This window comes from Nothobranchius furzeri, chromosome 12 (assembly GCF_043380555.1).
Source record: "Nothobranchius furzeri strain GRZ-AD chromosome 12, NfurGRZ-RIMD1, whole genome shotgun sequence".
In the NCBI taxonomy this organism is placed as follows: Eukaryota; Metazoa; Chordata; class Actinopteri; order Cyprinodontiformes; family Nothobranchiidae; genus Nothobranchius; species Nothobranchius furzeri.
Genome location: NC_091752.1, coordinates 65,368,467 through 65,385,977, shown reverse-complemented (window position 1 = coordinate 65,385,977; position 17,511 = coordinate 65,368,467). Strand labels below are relative to the sequence as shown.

Here is a 17,511-nt window from a genome sequence, read left to right as displayed (position 1 = left end):
TTAAAACATTTGTTCAGTAAGTCACAAAATGAAACTCATAGTTTTTGTTGAAAATCTTTTAAATCTAAAGACATTATCAAGTGTTTATGTTATTGGTAATATTCTGTTGATGTATAGATCATTGTTTGATAACCTCACTCATTAAATCTTCACGTTCTTTAATAAGGAAACAGTGGAATTCCATTGTAATCACGATTGAGGAGTCAGCCATGCCTCTGAAAGATATGTGTATAGGCTTTGCAGGTTTAATGACGTATCCTGAGTGTTACTTTCATTGCGCCGGTTGAAGTGAGCTGACGAACGCCGGCGGGAGAACGTGTTTTTGGGGCGGGACCGCGTGAGGACTGGCGAAGTGGAGGGCGGGGCCGGGTAGGCGACTGGCGCTGGGGGCTTGGAACCCGTTGATAACTGCTTGCAGTTCTAGTTATTTATTATTCTTCTCCGCTACGTTTGTATGGGGGCAGGAGCCAGAAATTGCCAGGAAAAATCTGACATGGCAGTCTGATACAAAATCCTGACCGCTACTCAGATTCGAAAATTTGGACCCCGCGTCACCTAGGTGGCGCTATTGCGGAGGTCAACACGTTTCAGCTACTAGCTCCCAAACCGTAGGTCCTACAGTCATAAACTTTATATGTACATGATCCTTGGGTGATTCTCCATCTTTTTTGTATTGGCCACGCCCATTTCCGCCTAACTAGATTTTTTGCTAGATCGCAAAAAACTCAAAACTTACTTTTAATCACCTATTCGTCATTTTTCGTCGAATCAACTTCAAACTTCGGACATATGATCTATGGACTAAGATAAGTTGTGGTGATGAAGAAAAAGGCAGAAATATTGAAAATTGGGCTAATGACACCATGTCAAAATCAGTGTGCTAGCTAGCACATGTGGTAATTGATGATATCTTCACCATTTCTCAAGATAAATTGATGAGACTCTACACCCTTATGAAGTATGAGCGGTAAGCCCTATCTACCCGATTTTGTGTGGATTCACCAATAGGGGGCGCTAAAGAGTCAAAAAGTTTGTTTCAGCTAAACTGCTTGATGGATTTCCACAGAACTTGGCACATATGTTAATCATCGGACCCTTAAGCTATATTTTGAAAATGATTAAAAAGTGGGCGTGGCTTATAGGCTATAAATAGGCTTTAAACGTTTTCGCCCATTTACTCCTGAAAAATACATATTCTATACAGAAAATTACAATTCATATCAGTCATAATGACATCTACAATCACAGAAAATTTTTTGAATTTTGTCCAATAGGTGGCGCTGTGGTACCCCAAAAATATTTTTGGCATGTTTCTCCCCATTACTTTCGTAAAAAAAAACAAATGATCTCATCCAGTATGTTCATTGAGTCAGTCAAATTTAGATGAGTATTTTAAAAAATGTTTTAAACTTATGCAAATTAGTAGAAATTTGCATAGTAAGTCCAACGTACTTTCGTTAACTCCTCCCGGCCGTCAAACTCAATCACATCACATCTTTCCCTGACAAGAGAGGAGGAGCGGCTGACCAAAAGATGTGAAGGGATTTTGGATAATTTGCTTATTTTTTTTAATATGATTTTTTTTTTTAAATTTTGGAGAATGAAAAAGTTTTTTTAAAAGTAACTTCAAAAGATTTTGACATTTTTCAAAGCTGTTCATCACAGTCATACCTAAGGTCAATTCAAGTGTATGTCCTGGTTTTCAACTTGATTAAACAATAGGGGGCGCTATAACTGGGAAGAAATTATACTGCTGAACTGGCTAAATGGATCTGCACGAAACTTAGTGGTTGTCATCACTATAGAGTCTTAAGATTACATTATCAATATGGTAATGATTTATCAAAGTGGGCGTGGCTTATGATCATTTAAAATTTCAAATTTGAAAAATTTCCTAAAAATCATTATTTGCATGTAAGAGGCTAAGATTTCCAGATTGTGTTAGCTGGATAGGCTAGAGCTTATGTCACGAAAGCCGCAGCTCCATGTTGAGGTTTACGCTTTATATTTATGAAAATACATTTTTAGGCTAGCAATTGTAGCGCAAATTCTGTTCTCACAACCTTCTTGTAATTTGCTACAAAGTTCACTCTTAGGTGGTTTATGAAACAAAAAAAATGTCGTCTTGATATGAGCTCCCCCTTGTGTTTAATTTTAGGACATATTTTTGTCTACAGACACTAATGCAAATATTATTTTATTGTAAGTACAGTTTTACATTTATGACCCCAACAAAAATATAAGAAGAATTCTCACGTCACAGAGGCAACCTGGGAATATTTTGAGATTTCTGTACAAAAGCATAGATTTTTAATTAATTTTTAACTTTTTACCAGTTTTTCTGTATAGTTGGACAACAACGTAATTAATTTTTGTTAGAAAACTTTTTAGGTATACAGTAAATATAAGCCATTTACAACATTCCACACGTACCTATGGTGATCTGAGATTTTTCTCCTAATTATAGAAAGTAGCACTATATTTTTATGAATATTTAAATTTTTGTTGTGACCTTTATAGTTATATTTCCTAATTTTTCTTCAAAAAAGCTTTGAGTCAACTGATTTAAAAACAACATCATATTATTCCGCATGTTAACACTGCCATGTGAGAATATTTTGGTAATTTTATGATGATTTATGTATTTTTCATGATTTTTTAAAACAATTGATCAGTAAGTCACAAAATGAAACTCATTGTTTTTGTTGAAAATCTATTAAATCTAAAGACATTATCAAGTCTTTATGTTATTTGTAATATTCTGTTGATGTATAGATGATTGTTTGATAATCTCACTCATTAAATCTTCACGTTCTTTAATAAGGAAACAGTGGAATTCCATTGTAATCACGATTGAGAAGTCAGCCATGCCTCTGAAAGATATGTGTATAGGCTTTGCAGGTTTAATGACGTATCCTGAGTGTTACTTTCATTGCGCCGGTTGAAGTGAGCTGACGGGACGCCGGCGGGAGAACGTGTTTTTGGGGCGGGACCGCGTGAGGACTGGCGAAGTTGAGGGCGGGGCGGGTGGGCGACTGGCGCTGGGGGCTTGGAACCCGTTGATAACTGCTTGCAGTTCTAGTTAGGGTTCCAAGCCCAAAGGGCAGGGAACCCTATTGTTTTTCTACGGATTTTTCATTATTTATTATTTATTATTTATTATTATTATTCTTCTCCGCTGTGTCTGTATGGGCGCAAGAGCCTGAAATTGCCAGGGAAAATCTGACATGGCAGTCTGATAGAAAATCCTGACCGCTACTCAGGTTCGAGAATTTGGACCCCGCGTCACCTAGGTGGCGCTATTGCGGAGGTCAACACGTTTTAGTTACTAGCTCCCAAACCGTAGGTCCTATAGTCAAAAACTTTATATGTCCATGATCCTTGGATGATTCTCCATCTTTTTTGTATTGGCCACGCCCATTTCCGCCTAACTAGATTTTTTGCTAGATCGCAAAAAATGCAAAACTTAGTTTTAATCACCTATTCGTCATTTTTCGTCGAATCAACTTCAAACTTTGTACATATGATCTATGGACTAAGATAAGTTGTTGTGATGCAGAAAAACGCAGAAATATTGAAAATTGGGCTAATGACAACATGTCAAAATCAGTGCGCTAGCTATCACATGTGCTAATTGATGATATCTTCACCATATCTCAAGATAAAGTGATGAGACTCTAGACCCTTATGAAGTATGAGCGGTAAGCCCTATCTTCCCCATTTTGTTCGGATTCACCAAAAGGGGGCGCTAAAGAGGCAAAAAGTTAGTTTGAGCTAAACGGCTTGATGGATTTCCACAGAACTTGGCACATATGTTAATCATCAGACCTTTAAGCTATATTTTGAAAATGATTAAAAAGTGGGCGTGGCTTATAGGCTTTAAAAATTTTCGCCCTTTAACTGATGAAAAATACATATTCTATACAGAAAGTTACAAATTTTATCAGTCATAGTGACATCTACAATCACAGATATAAATTTGAATTTTGTCCAATAGGTGGCGCTGTTGTACCCCAAAAAAGGTTTTGGCATGTCTCTCCTCAATGTTTTAGTAAAAAAACAAATGGGCTCATCCAGTATGTTCATTGAGTCAGTCAAATTTAGATGAGTATTTTAAAAAATAATTTAAACTTATGCTAATTAGTAGAAATTTGCATAGTAAGTCAAACGTACTTTCGTTAACTCCTCCCGGCCGTCAAACTCAATCACATCACAACTTTGCCTGACAAGAGGGGGGGAGCGGCTGACCAAAAGTTGTGAAGGGATTTTGGATAATTTGCTTATTTTTTTTAATATGATTTTTTTAAATAATTTTTTGGGAATGAAAAAGTTTTTTTAGCGTAACTTCAAAAGATTTTGACATTTTTCAAAGCTGTTCATAACACTCATACCTAAGGTCAATTCAAGTGTATGTCCTGGTTTTCAACTTGATTAAACAATAGGGGGCGCTATAACTGGGAAGAAATTATACTGCTCAACCAGCTAAATGGATCTGCACGAAACTTAGTGGTTGTCATCACTATAGAGTCTTAAGACTACATTATCAATATGGTAATGATTGATCAAAGTGGGCGTGGTTTACGATCATTTAAAATTTCAAATTTGAAAAATTTCCTAAAAATCACTATTTGCATGTAAGAGGCTAAGATTTCCAGATTGTGGTTACTGGATAGGCTAGAGCTTATGTCACGATAGCCGCAGCTCCACAAAGAGGTTTGCGCTTTATATTAACAAAAATACATTTTTACGCTAGCAAGTGTGGCACAAATTCTGTTCTCACAATCTTCTTGTAATTTACCACAAAGTTCACTCTTAGGTGGTTTATGAAACAAAAAAAATGTCGTCTTGATTTGAGCTCCCCCTAGTGTTCAATTATAGGACATATTTTTGTCTACAGCCACTAATGCAAATATTATTTTATTGTAAGAAAAGTTTTACATTTATGATCTTACAAAAATATGACCACAATACACACGTCACAGAGGCAATCTGGGAATATTTTGAGATTTTTGTACAAAAGCATTGATTTTTAATGAATTTTTTACTTTTTGCCAGTTATTTTGTATAGTTGGACAACAACGTAATTAATTTTTGTTAGAAAGCTTTTTAGGTATACAGTAAATATAAGCCATTTACAACATTCCACATGTACCTATGGTTATCTGAGATTTTTCTCCTAATTTTAGAAAGTAGCACTATTTTTTTATGAATATTTTAATTTTTGTTGTGACCTTTATAGTTATATTTCCCAATTTTTCTTTAAAAAAGCTTTGAGTCTACTGATTTAAAAACAACATCATATTATTCCGCATGTTACCACTGCCATGTGAGAATATTTTGGTAATTTTAGGATGAGTTGTGTATTTTTCATGATTTTTTTAAACATTTGGTCAGCAAGTCACAAAATGAAACTCATTGTTTTTGTTGAAAATCTATTAAATCTAAACACATTATAAAGTATTTATGTTATTTGTAACATTCTGTTGATGTATAGATTATTGTTTAATAATCTCACTCATTAAATCTTCACGTTCTTTAATAAGGAAACAGTGGAATTCCATTGTAATCACGATTGAGAAGTCAGCCATGCCTCTGAAAGATATGTGTATAGGCTTAGCCGGTTTAATGACGTATCCTGAGTGTTAGTTTCATTGCGCCGGTTGAAGTGAGCTGACGGGACGCCGGCGGGAGAACGTGTTTTTGGGGCGGGACCGCGTGAGGACTGGCGAAGTTGAGGGCGGGGCGGGTGGGCGACTGGCGCTGGTGGCTTGGAACCCGTTGATAACTGCTTGCAGTTCTAGTTATTATTATTCTTCTCCGCTGTGTCTGTATGGGCGCAAGAGCCTGAAATTGCAAGGAAAAATCTGACATGGCAGTCTGATAGAAAATCCTGACCGCTACTCAGATTCGAAAATTTGGACCCCGGGTCACCTAGGTGGCGCTATTGCAGAGGTCAACACGTTTCAGCTACTAGCTCCCAAACCGTAGGTCCTACAGTCAAAAACTTTATATGCACATGATCCTTGATTGATTCTCCATCTTTTTTGTATTGGCCACGCCCATTTCCGCCTAACTAGATTTTTTGCTAGATCGCAAAAAATGCAAAACTTAGTTTTAATCACCTATTCGACATTTTTCGTCGAATCAACTTCAAACTTCGTACATGTGATCTATGGACTAGGCTAAGTTGTTGTGATGAAGAAAAATGCAGAAATATTGAAAATTGGGCTAATGACACCATGTCAAAATCAGTGCGCTAGCTAGCACATGTGTTAATTGATGATATCTTCACCATTTCTCAAAATAAATTGATGAGACTCTAGAACCTTACAAAGTATGAGCGGTAAGTCCTATCTACCCCATTTTGTTTGGATTCACCAATAGGGGGCGCTAAAGAGTCAAAAAGTTTGTTTCAGCTAAACGGCTTGATGGATTTCCACAGAACTTGGCACATATGTTAATCGTCGGACCCTTAAGCTATATTTTGAAAATGATTAAAAAGTGGGCGTGGCTTATAGGCTTTAAAAATTTTCGCCCTTTTACTCATGAAAAATACATATTCTATACAGAAAATTACAATTCATATCAGTCATCGTGACATCTACAATCACAGAAAATTTTTTGAATTTTGTCCAATAGGTGGCGCTCTGGTACCCCAAAAATATTTTTGGCATGTTTCTCCCCATTTCTTTTGTAAAAAAACAAATGATCTATTCCAATGTGTTCTTTGAGTCAGTCAAATTTAGATGAGTAATTTAAAAAATGTTTTAAACTTATGCAAATTAGTAGAAATTTGCATAGTAAGTCCAACGTACTTTCGTTAACTCCTCCCGGCCGTCAAACTCAATCACATCAAAACTTTCCCTGACAAGAGAGGAGGAGCGGCTGACCAAAAGATGTGAAGGGATTTTCGATAATTTGCTTATTTTTTTAAATATGATTTTTTTAAATAATTTTTTGGGAATGAAAAAGTTTTTTTAGCGTAACTTCAAGAGATTTTGACATTTTTCAAAGCTGTTCATAACAGTCATACCTAAGGTCAATTCAAGTGTATGTCCTGGTTTTCAACTTGATTAAACAATAGGGGGCGCTATAACTGGGAAGAAATTATACTGCTGAACCGGCTAAATGGATCGGCACGAAACTTAGTGGCTGTCATCACTATAAAGTCTTAAGACTACATTATCAATATGGTAATGATTGATCAAAGTGGGCGTGGTTTATGATCATTTAAAATTTCAAATTTGAAAAATTTCCTAAAAATCACTATTTGCATGTAAGAGGCTAAGATTTCCAGATTGTGTTAAATGAATAGGCTAGAGCTTATGTCACGAAAGCCGCAGCTCCACAAAGAGGTTTGCGCTTTATATTTACGAAAATACGTTTTTAGGCTAGCAATTGTAGCGCAAATTCTGTTCTCACAATCTTCTTGTAATTTGCCACAAAGTTCACTCTTAGGTGGGTTATGAAACAAAAAGAAATGTCGTCTTGATTTGAGCTCCCCCTAGTGTTTAATTATAGGACATATTTTTGTCTACAGCCACTAATGCAAGTATTATTTTATTGTAAGTACAGTTTTACATTTATGACCCCAACAAAAATATAAGAAGAATTCTCACATCACAGAGGCAACCTGGGAATATTTTGAGATTTCTGTACAAAAGTGTATATTTTTAATGAATTTTTAACTTTTTACCAGTTTTTCTGTATATTTGGACAACAACGTAATTAATTTTTGTTAGAAAGCTTTTTAGGTATACAGTAAATATAAGCCATTTATAACATCCCACATGTACCTATGGTGATCTGAGATTTTTCTCCTAATTTTAGAAAGTAGCACTATTTTTTTATGAATATTTTTATTTTTGTTGTGACCTTTATAGTTATATTTCCCAATTTTTCTTCAAAAAAGCTTTGAGTCTACTGATTTAAAAACAACATCATATTATTCCGCATGTTAACACTGCCATGTGAGAATATTTTGGTAATTTTAGGATGATTTATGTATTTTTCATGATTTTTTAAAACATTTGTTCAGTAAGTCACAAAATGAAACTCATAGTTTTTGTTGAAAATCTTTTAAATCTAAAGACATTATCAAGTGTTTATGTTATTGGTAATATTCTGTTGATGTATAGATCATTGTTTGATAACCTCACTCATTAAATCTTCACGTTCTTTAATAAGGAAACAGTGGAATTCCATTGTAATCACGATTGAGGAGTCAGCCATGCCTCTGAAAGATATGTGTATAGGCTTTGCAGGTTTAATGACGTATCCTGAGTGTTACTTTCATTGCGCCGGTTGAAGTGAGCTGACGAACGCCGGCGGGAGAACGTGTTTTTGGGGCGGGACCGCGTGAGGACTGGCGAAGTGGAGGGCGGGGCCGGGTAGGCGACTGGCGCTGGGGGCTTGGAACCCGTTGATAACTGCTTGCAGTTCTAGTTCTTCATTATTCTTCTCCGCTGTGTCTGTATGGGCGCAAGAGCCTGAAATTGCCAGGGAAAATCTGACATGGCAGTCTGATAGAAAATCCTGACCGCTACTCAGATTCGAAAATTTGGACCCCGCATCACCTAGGTGGCGCTATTGCGGAGGTCAACACGTTTCAGCTACTAGCTCCCAAACCGTAGGTCCTACAGTCAAAAACTTTATATGTACATGATCCTTGGATGATTCTCCATCTTTTTTAAAATAGGCCACGCCCATTTCCGCCTAACTAGATTTTTTGCTAGATCGCAAAAAACGCAAAACTTACTTTTAATCACCTATTCATCATTTTTCGTCGAATCAACTTCAAACTTCGTACATGTGATCTATGGACTAAGGTAAGTTGTTGTGATGAAGAAAAATGCAGAAATATTGAAAATTGGGCTAATGACACCATGTCAAAATCAGTGCGCTAGCTAGCACATGTGGTAATTGATGATATCTTGACCATTTCTCAAGATAAATTGATGAGACTCTAGACCCTTATGAAGTATGAGCGGTAAGCCCTATCTACCCCATTTTGTTTGGATTCACCAATAGGGGGCGCTAAAGAGTCAAAAAGTTTGTTTCAGCTAAACGGCTTGATGGATTTCCACAGAACTTGGCAAATATGTTAATCATCGGACCCTTAAGCTATATTTTGAAAATGATTAAAAAGTGGGCGTGGCTTATAGGCTTTAAAAATTTTCGCCCTTTTACTCATGAAAAATACATATTCTATACAGAAAATTACAAATCATATCAGTCATAGTGACCTCTACAATCACAGAAAAAAGTTTGAATTTTGTCCAATAGTTGGCGCTGTTGTACCCCAAAAATGTTTTTGGCATGTTTCTCCTCAATATTTTAGTAAACAAGCAAATGGTCTCATCCAGTATGTTCATTGACTCAGTCAAATTAAGATGAGTATTTTAAAAAATGTTTTAAACTTATGCTAATTAGTAGAAACTTGCATAGTAAGTCAAACATACTTTCGTTAACTCCTCCCGGCCGTCAAACACAATCACATCACAACTTTGCCTGACAAGAGAGGGGGAGCGGCTGACCAAACGATCTGAAGGGATTTTGGATAATTTGCTTATTTTTTTTAATATGATTTTTTTAAATAATTTTTTGGGAATGAAAATGTTTTTTTAGCATAACTTCAAAAGGTTTTGACATTTTTCAAAGCTGTTCATAACAGTCATACCTAAGGTCAATTCAAGTGTATGTCTTGATTTTCACCTTGATTAAACAATAGGGGGCGCTATAAATAGCAAGACATTATACTGCTGAACTGGTTAAATGGATCTGCACGAAACTTAGTGGTTGTCATCATTCTAGAGTCTTAAGACTACTTTATCAATATGGTAATGATTGATCAAAGTGGGCGTGGTTTATGATCATTTAAAATTTCAAATTTGAAAAATTTCCTAAAAATCATTATTTGCATGTAAGAGGCTAAGATTTCCAGATTGTGTTAACTGGATAGGCTAGAGCTTATGTCACGAAGGCCGCAGCTCCACGAAGAGGTTTGCGCTTTATATTTATGAAAATACATTTTTAGGCTAGCAATTGTAGCGCAAATTCTCTTCTCACAATCTTCTTGTAATTTGGTACAAAGTTCAATCTTAGGTGGTTTATGAAAGAAAAAAAATGTCGTCTTGATTTGAGCTCCCCCTTGTGTTTAATTATAGGACATATTTTTGTCTACAGCCACTAATGCAAATTTTATTTTATTGTAAGTAAAGTTTTACATTTATGACCTCAACAAAAATATAACAAGAATTCTCACATCACAGAGGCAACCTGGGAATATTTTGAGATTTCTGTACAAAAGCATAGATTTTTAATGAATTTTTTACTTTTTACCAGTTTTTCTGTATAGTTGGACAACAACGTAATTAATTTTTGTTAGAAAGATTTTTAGGTATACAGTAAATATAAGCCATTTACAACATTCCACATGTACCTATGGTGATCTGAGATTTTTCTCCTAATTTTAGAAAGTAGCACTATTTTTTTATGAATATTTTAATTTTTGTTGTGAGCTTTGTAGTTATATTTCCCAATTTTTCTTCAAAAAAGCTTTGAGTCTACTGATTTAAAAACAACATCATATTATTCCGCATGTTAACACTGCCATGTGAGAATATTTTGGTAATTTTATGATGATTTATGTATTTTTCATGATTTTTTTAAAAATTTGGTCAGCAAGTCACAAAATGAAACTCATAGTTTTTGTTTAAAATCTTTTAAATCTAAAGACATTATAGAGTATTTATGTTATTTGTAATATTCTGTTGATGTATAGATCATTGTTTGATAATCTCACTCATTAAATCTTCACGTTCTTTAATAAGGAAACAGTGGAATTCCATTGTAATCACGATTGAGAAGTCAGCCATGCCTCTGAAAGATATGTGTATAGGCTTTGCAGGTTTAATGACGTATCCTGAGTGTTACTTTCATTGCGCCGGTTGAAGTGAGCTGACGGGACGCCGGCGGGAGAACGTGTTTTTGGGGCGGGACCGCGTGAGGACTGGCGAAGTGGAGGGCGGGGCGGGTGGGCGACTGGCGCTGGGGGCTTGGAACCCGTTGATAACTGCTTGCAGTTCTAGTTATTATTATTATTATTGTGATTGGTGATAAAGAAAAGAGCGTGGGGGGGGGGGGGTCGTCTACATCTCTGGTACCCTGAGCCTGACTTCAGTCAGGTGACTTCCTGTCTCTCCTGATGTGGTTCGGCAGCTGATCGTGTGTTTATTCAAACTCTCACGGACGATCCAAGAGGTGAAATTAAATAAATCTGGATCGTTTTAACTTCCCTACTTTTATTTACAACCTCATCACTACCATCCGTCACAAAGATGGAGACTCCTGCCTGAACGCCACAAACAACATGATGGAGGCTAAAACACACGTTAGTCCTGTTGGAGAGGTGTGTGCGTGTGTGTGTGTGTGTGTGTGTGTGTGTGTGTGTGTGTGTGTGTGTGTGTGTCAGAACAGACAGATACTCCCACGAGGAGAAAACATTATGAGGTCTGTTGATGTAAAGGTGATTACAGCCTGCAGATTAATAATAATGGATGTTTAGAGCGGAGCTGGCTGCGCTGGCAGACACGAAGCGGCAACTCCTCTGCATTCCTCCGACAGAAGGAGACGACTCAGAGATAAAACCAGAGGAGGGCAGAGGTGGAGACCTGTCTAAGACGCAGGAAGCACAAAGGCTCTCCTGTCAGCTGGATCTGTTGTCTCTACACTCAGACGAAGCTGTGGACCACCAGAACGGGCTTCGCTACAAACAGAAGCAGGACTGACCTTGCGGCACCGCGGGTTGGGACAGCTGAACAAAGACATTCCTTCGTCCAGCAACGCTGGGAAGTTACAGAAAGGACACCTGCCAGAGGAAGAGAGGAAGGGTTAAGAGCCGAGTGTGTTTGTGGGAAAACTGGGAGGAACACAAAGTCCTGGAATCCAAACAACCGCTCCCCACCTGACCAGCTCATCGGCGCAGGTGGCGGCCACCGCCTCCTCCGCCTGCCTCTCGTTGTATTTACACAGAATGTTCTCAGGCAGGACCTTCTCCAGCTCACACATGGGGTAGGAGCAGGGGCAGCCCCCTTCCATGCAGCTCAGCTCCGACTGAAACACACACACACGCACGCACGCACACACACACACACACACAAGTAGACTCAGCTTTGATGACACCACGAATGTTGTGAAGAGTGAACAGATGAATTATAAATGACTACAAAGCCCATCCCTACGGCCTTGATGGAGGTCTTCAGGACCCACCTCCTTTGATCCGGTGCAGGAGGTGCGAGACAGAAGGACTCTAGGAAAGACCATGTCTCCCACCTCCATGAAGGAACGCTACCATAGGTCCTTCCTCCCAGCAGCTGTTAGACTCTAACCACCACAGCTCCCAACACAACCAGTTCTGTTGTTGTTCCACTTACACCCAGTCGTTTCTCCTTTGATGTCATCTCTCCAGATAATAATCTGCTGGTGACTATGTGGCTTTTATTTGTAAAACGTGGTAAATTAGAACTTTGAAGTATTTCTTACGTTTTTTATTCTTTGTTGCTCCAGCTGTGACAGTAAAATTATTTTCTATTCTATCTGGATAGAGAATGGTACCAAAACATCCTCCCAGAGGAACTCCAGCAGCAGTTTGGTGATGAACCATGACTCCTGCAGCATGCTGAAGAACCAGGATGAGGTTAAAGTCTAGCCTGGCAAGCCAGACTAAATAAATGTATTATTTAGTCTGGCCACGCTCCATTGACGGCTCTCGGTTGTGGGGCGGGTTCTACCGTTGTCTTTCAAATGATCTCCGCATTCCACTGGACAATGAATACATCCTCTTGTTTCACTCTGTTGCATCATCCCACCCACCAGGCATATAGAGTGCCCTGATTGGCCCACAAAGCGGATAAAGCTCTGTGATTTGTTCACTAAGCAGATAGAGCACTGTGATTGGCCCACCATTATGGACCAATCACAGCTCTTTATGTGTTTGAAACCCCTCTAGAGAGCTGTGATTGGCTAGCCAGAGTCCTGGTAGGAACTGCGGAGGTTCCAATGGAGCGTGCCTAGATCATTCTTCGAAAAGCAAGAATTTGGTCTAGTTCACTAGGCTAGTTAAAGTCAGAAATAAGCAGAAAGCTGGAGTCTTCTCAGAGGGCTCCATCTAGAGGTGGAAAAACGTATCGCACCTTAAGCCTCTCCCTACTTCTGTGATTTCGGCAGGAAGCAACGCCCTCTGGTTGGTGAACAACAACCCTGACAGCCCTGACCATGTGACTTTGGTAACCATAGGAACAGACGGGTCAAAAACACTACAGCAGCAGTTCTCTTATCGTTTTCCCACAGATTAATAAAAATGTTAGTTTGGATAGAAAACACAAAGCTGGTAGGATAAACGCTCTAACAGGAGCGTGTCCAGGGTCGCTACCTTCCCAGAGCCGAACACGGCCTCCTGAGCATATTTCACCAGGCACTCTTTACAGAACAGGTGTCCGTCTGAACACTGAGTCATCTTCTCAAACGCAAACTCCCCGTAGCAGCAGCCGCACTCGATCAGCTGACCGTCCTGGGAAGACAAACACACGAGAGAGAAATCATCGTTTCAACGTTCCACGCACCTGGAGCAGCTAACACACACTCAACCCTCGTTGTGACAACCCACCAGAGACGATCTACGGGAAAAAGCAGTGCTGGGCGCAGAAGGTTCCCTCAGAAACCTCAGACGCATTTATGTCAAAAGTTTTACAGCCTGAAGCTTGGTTTATGCTTGACACATTCACTTTCCGCTTGGTGATGCGGCTCGCGGATGGAACGCGCTTCACAACTCGCAGCGTTTATGGTTCATGCGGCTCGTCTCTGCGGTGAGCCAATATTCTCCCAAACTGTAGGGGGCAGCATGGAGCTCTACAGCATGCATCCAACACTACACCATAGTAGAAATTACTGTTGTTTACAACATGGCATTACAGCATTTTTTAACAGCGTCCTCATCTTTTCCGACAGTGCGAGCTATTTCTCTCCAAGAATTATTAACAACATGTTGATCACGGTGATCTCCGAGAGCTGAATCATACAAATGTCTGTATTTACGAACCTCTGCCATACTAGTTCTTGCCAGTCCGCCATGTTTTTCCGCGTCCGACCGTCCGCGTGGTTAGAAAATTTCCTAGGTGCACGGTGCGGAAAGTTTGGGCCGTGCGGAGGTGCGGTGGAGGGGCGTGGTTGTTAAAATGACGCAATTTTGCTGCGCAGAGCCGTGCGGACGCGTCAAGCATAAACCAAGCTTTAAAGTCATCGGTTTACAAAGCAGCATCCAGACATTTAGCAGCCAGAGGGACCTAAATCTCAACAGAAACGTGTCCAGATAACACAAACCAGTGAGTGTGTGTGTGTGTAAAACATCTGCGGCTCCTACCTTCTTATATTCATCCTCATTGACCTGCAGAGCGAGGAGGAAGTCCTCGTGCTGCGGAGAGATTTAGACTAGAATCAAACATCTGTGGAAACGTTTAGTTTCAAAAGGTCAGAGGTCAAAGTGATATTTTGTGTGGGAGTCTACCTCTGCCCACTCCTTGGCCTTCTGCTGATAAAAGGTCAGCTCCTTCTGCACAGACGTTTCTAGGTTGTTGTACATCCTGCAGTAACGGCGGTCGTTTTCTAAGAAGTACATCCTCCGGTCCAGCTTCAACAAGCCTGATGGATCAGAAGGGAGATGAGTACGTCTGAAACTCGTCTCAGAAACCAGAGGAACTCCGAGATGAACGCGTGGAGTCCATTCACCGTGCTCAAAATGGAAATCGATGTAGCAGCGCTCTGAGGAGGTTCTGCTTCGCCGCCGTTTTCCTGACGGGTCGCCTGATTTCTGCCACTTCTTCAGAGCTTCACATAAGGCCTTGGAGGAGGAAACAACCATGACAGCGTGGGTGAGCGGCAGCGCGGGGGGGGGGGGGGGTGGGGGGGGGGGGATGAGAGAAAATGCACTGCAGACGCAGTGGTACCTTTCGTGTGATTGCATAGTGTCCCTTCAGGGCGTTTAGCGTCCATTTGATGTCCTGACTGCTGAGCATCCTGAAATCGGCCATGAGCAAGTCGGCCGCCTGCATCACAACTTCAGGGCCCGTCGTGGCCAGCCTGGAGTAGTCGAACAAGTCCTCGGTCACCTGAGAGCAGAACACAGCCGAGTCAGGCTCAGATTTGAGACGGGGAGACACGTCGGACATGCGTCGGTAGTTTTTAACTAAACAAACGCTTTGGAACGTTAAACTACTCTAAAACCAGCTCCAGTCCTGATAAAACCAGGATTTATTAAGCCTGAGTTTATTTCATGAGACTCAGCTGGAGACTTTCTCAGATTGTTTTTACCAAACACCTTAAAAAGTTGATTAAAGAGCAAGTCACCCCCTATCAGAGTATTACTCCACTCCCACATCCTGTTTGAAAAATGCAACAAATGCTGTTGCCCAGCAGAGCGAGAGGGCGGAGCCGCTAATAAATACACACACACAGGCTCACAACAACATTGTGACATCATATGGTACCAGCTAATGTTTAGGGTACCTCTTAGCCAATAGCGATTGCAGATTTAAACTCAACTGCAGTACAGAGTTTTTACCTGACAACGGCAGAGAATTAAAATTTTGACTAAAATGCAATAAATTGCAAAACTATTAACTACACGTGTCTGCAGCACGATTAGACACGCATTTATATAACTTATCAGGAAAAAAAAGTTGATTTGGGGGTGACTTGCTCTTTAAAGAATCATTTGAACTTTATGTCTACTTAAAACATAAAGACAAAATATGATTCATTAGAAGCGTGGAGAAAAAAAAAGGCAGGTTTCAAAGAGCAAGTCACCCCCAAATTAGAGGTGGGAATCTTCACTTGTCTCCCGATTTGATTACGATTATTGGGTCAACGATTCAATTCGATTCGATTTCCCGATGCATCACGATTATTTCATATTGATTTGTTTTCATCAATAAATGGAAGATGTCAGCTAATTGCTTTTTATTTTTTTTATCAAAAACGTAACCGACACAACCTGCCATCCCTCAAAATCTCTCCATTAACAACAGGTTAGGACAAAACATTTTAAACATTTAAGAAGATTTAACAAAGTAAAACATCTGTTTCCTGGTTCAACACCACGCCTCAGGCTGAGAAAAACACGCTTTGCAAAAACTCACAAAATCTAAAAAAGCACTGAAAACCTACAGGACACATAATGTAATAATAAAATACATAATGGGTTCATATATGAGTGTTTAATGTCTCTGAGCAGCTCTAGAGTCAGATGTTTATGCCGCAGTTGAAGGGTGTCAGAAATAACACCAAATGAAATGTTTGACTAGTTTGTTATTTTATTTGAACCCAGTGGTTCATTTCTGAAATGTTGGAGAATGAATCAAGTTCTGTTTGGTGCAGAAAATAATAAAACACAAAACTAATTCTACACTTCCAATAATATTTAAGATGTGTGTTTTATTCTTCCTGATAATAACACCAGCAGAAGGCTGTGGGCTGGATTAGGATTAAATTACCCAGCTGAAGGATCTCTTTCACTAACCAGCTAACTACAAACCTTTCCACTAACCTGACCTGTGGGACCCTCACCATGTAACCCTCATGTCCATGCTGTCTCTGGAGGAGCAGGAGACAAGACCTCCTGTAACCTAAAATGAACCAAAGCTTCCTCCCAGTTTCTCTTTCAGCTGAATTTAACATCAGTTTATCATCATGAAACAAAAGAATAAAGTGGAACAAGAACTTCTATTTCTCTCTCCTTTTAACTTCTCCGTGTCCCTAAATAAAAGAGACAGACGATCACGCTGCAGCTGCCGTCATTGACCCCGCCCCCTCCCCAAGACCGGATCTCCCAGCATCACAACACTCGGTCTGACTGAGCGCTTCCAGGAGAAATAATAATGAAATTATGAAAATAATAACGCGTGTTTGGAGCATCGGTTTGGAGGAGCGTCCTCCGTTCCTCTCTTGTGTGAGCAGACAGTCTCTCTCTCTCTCAGTTGCTGTGCAAGCGAGCAGAGCTCACTGCACAACAACCCGCTCAAATAACTTAATTCACGGCCCAAATCCAACAGAACCGGTCAGGCTGATTCGGTTCCGGTTCGGTCTCAGGTTACAACTCAAGCGCTCAGCCCTGCAGTAGCACATTAAGGCAGAACCACTTGGTAAATGTGGAGGACGCTCACTCTGACAGATTTGGATGTGGCGCTGGTGCCGCCGTTAAAAAAACAAAACTACATTCCACTAAAATCGATTATGGCGTACTCTTCTACGATGCAGAATCGTTTATGTCCGCATCCCGATGCATCCATTATTTGATTAATTTCCTCAGCTCTACCCCTACCTACAAAGATCTGTATGGTGTCTTTAAACTTTAAAGAGCAAGTCACTCCAAATCAACTTTTTTTCCTGGTCAACTATATAAATGTGTGTCTAATCGTGCTGCAGACACATGAAGTCAATAGTTTTGCACTTTAGTGC

The 17,511-nt window shown here is 39.6% G+C and overlaps 1 protein-coding gene across 2 annotated transcripts in view; it reads right to left on the bottom strand.

Annotated features, from left to right (window-relative positions):
* Positions 1 to 17,511, bottom strand: part of rnf216 (ring finger protein 216) — a 36,371-nt gene that overhangs the window by 11,067 nt on the left and 7,793 nt on the right. For both annotated transcript variants that reach the window (XM_054750711.2, XM_054750710.2), the window contains exons 7-13: positions 15,003 to 15,164; positions 14,785 to 14,896; positions 14,564 to 14,697; positions 14,420 to 14,470; positions 13,433 to 13,570; positions 11,966 to 12,114; positions 11,791 to 11,869 (exon numbers count right to left, since the gene is read on the bottom strand). In XM_054750711.2, coding sequence (XP_054606686.2) covers positions 11,791 to 11,869; positions 11,966 to 12,114; positions 13,433 to 13,570; positions 14,420 to 14,470; positions 14,564 to 14,697; positions 14,785 to 14,896; positions 15,003 to 15,164 — 825 coding nt within the window. The remainder of the gene's footprint in view (positions 1 to 11,790; positions 11,870 to 11,965; positions 12,115 to 13,432; positions 13,571 to 14,419; positions 14,471 to 14,563; positions 14,698 to 14,784; positions 14,897 to 15,002; positions 15,165 to 17,511) is intronic.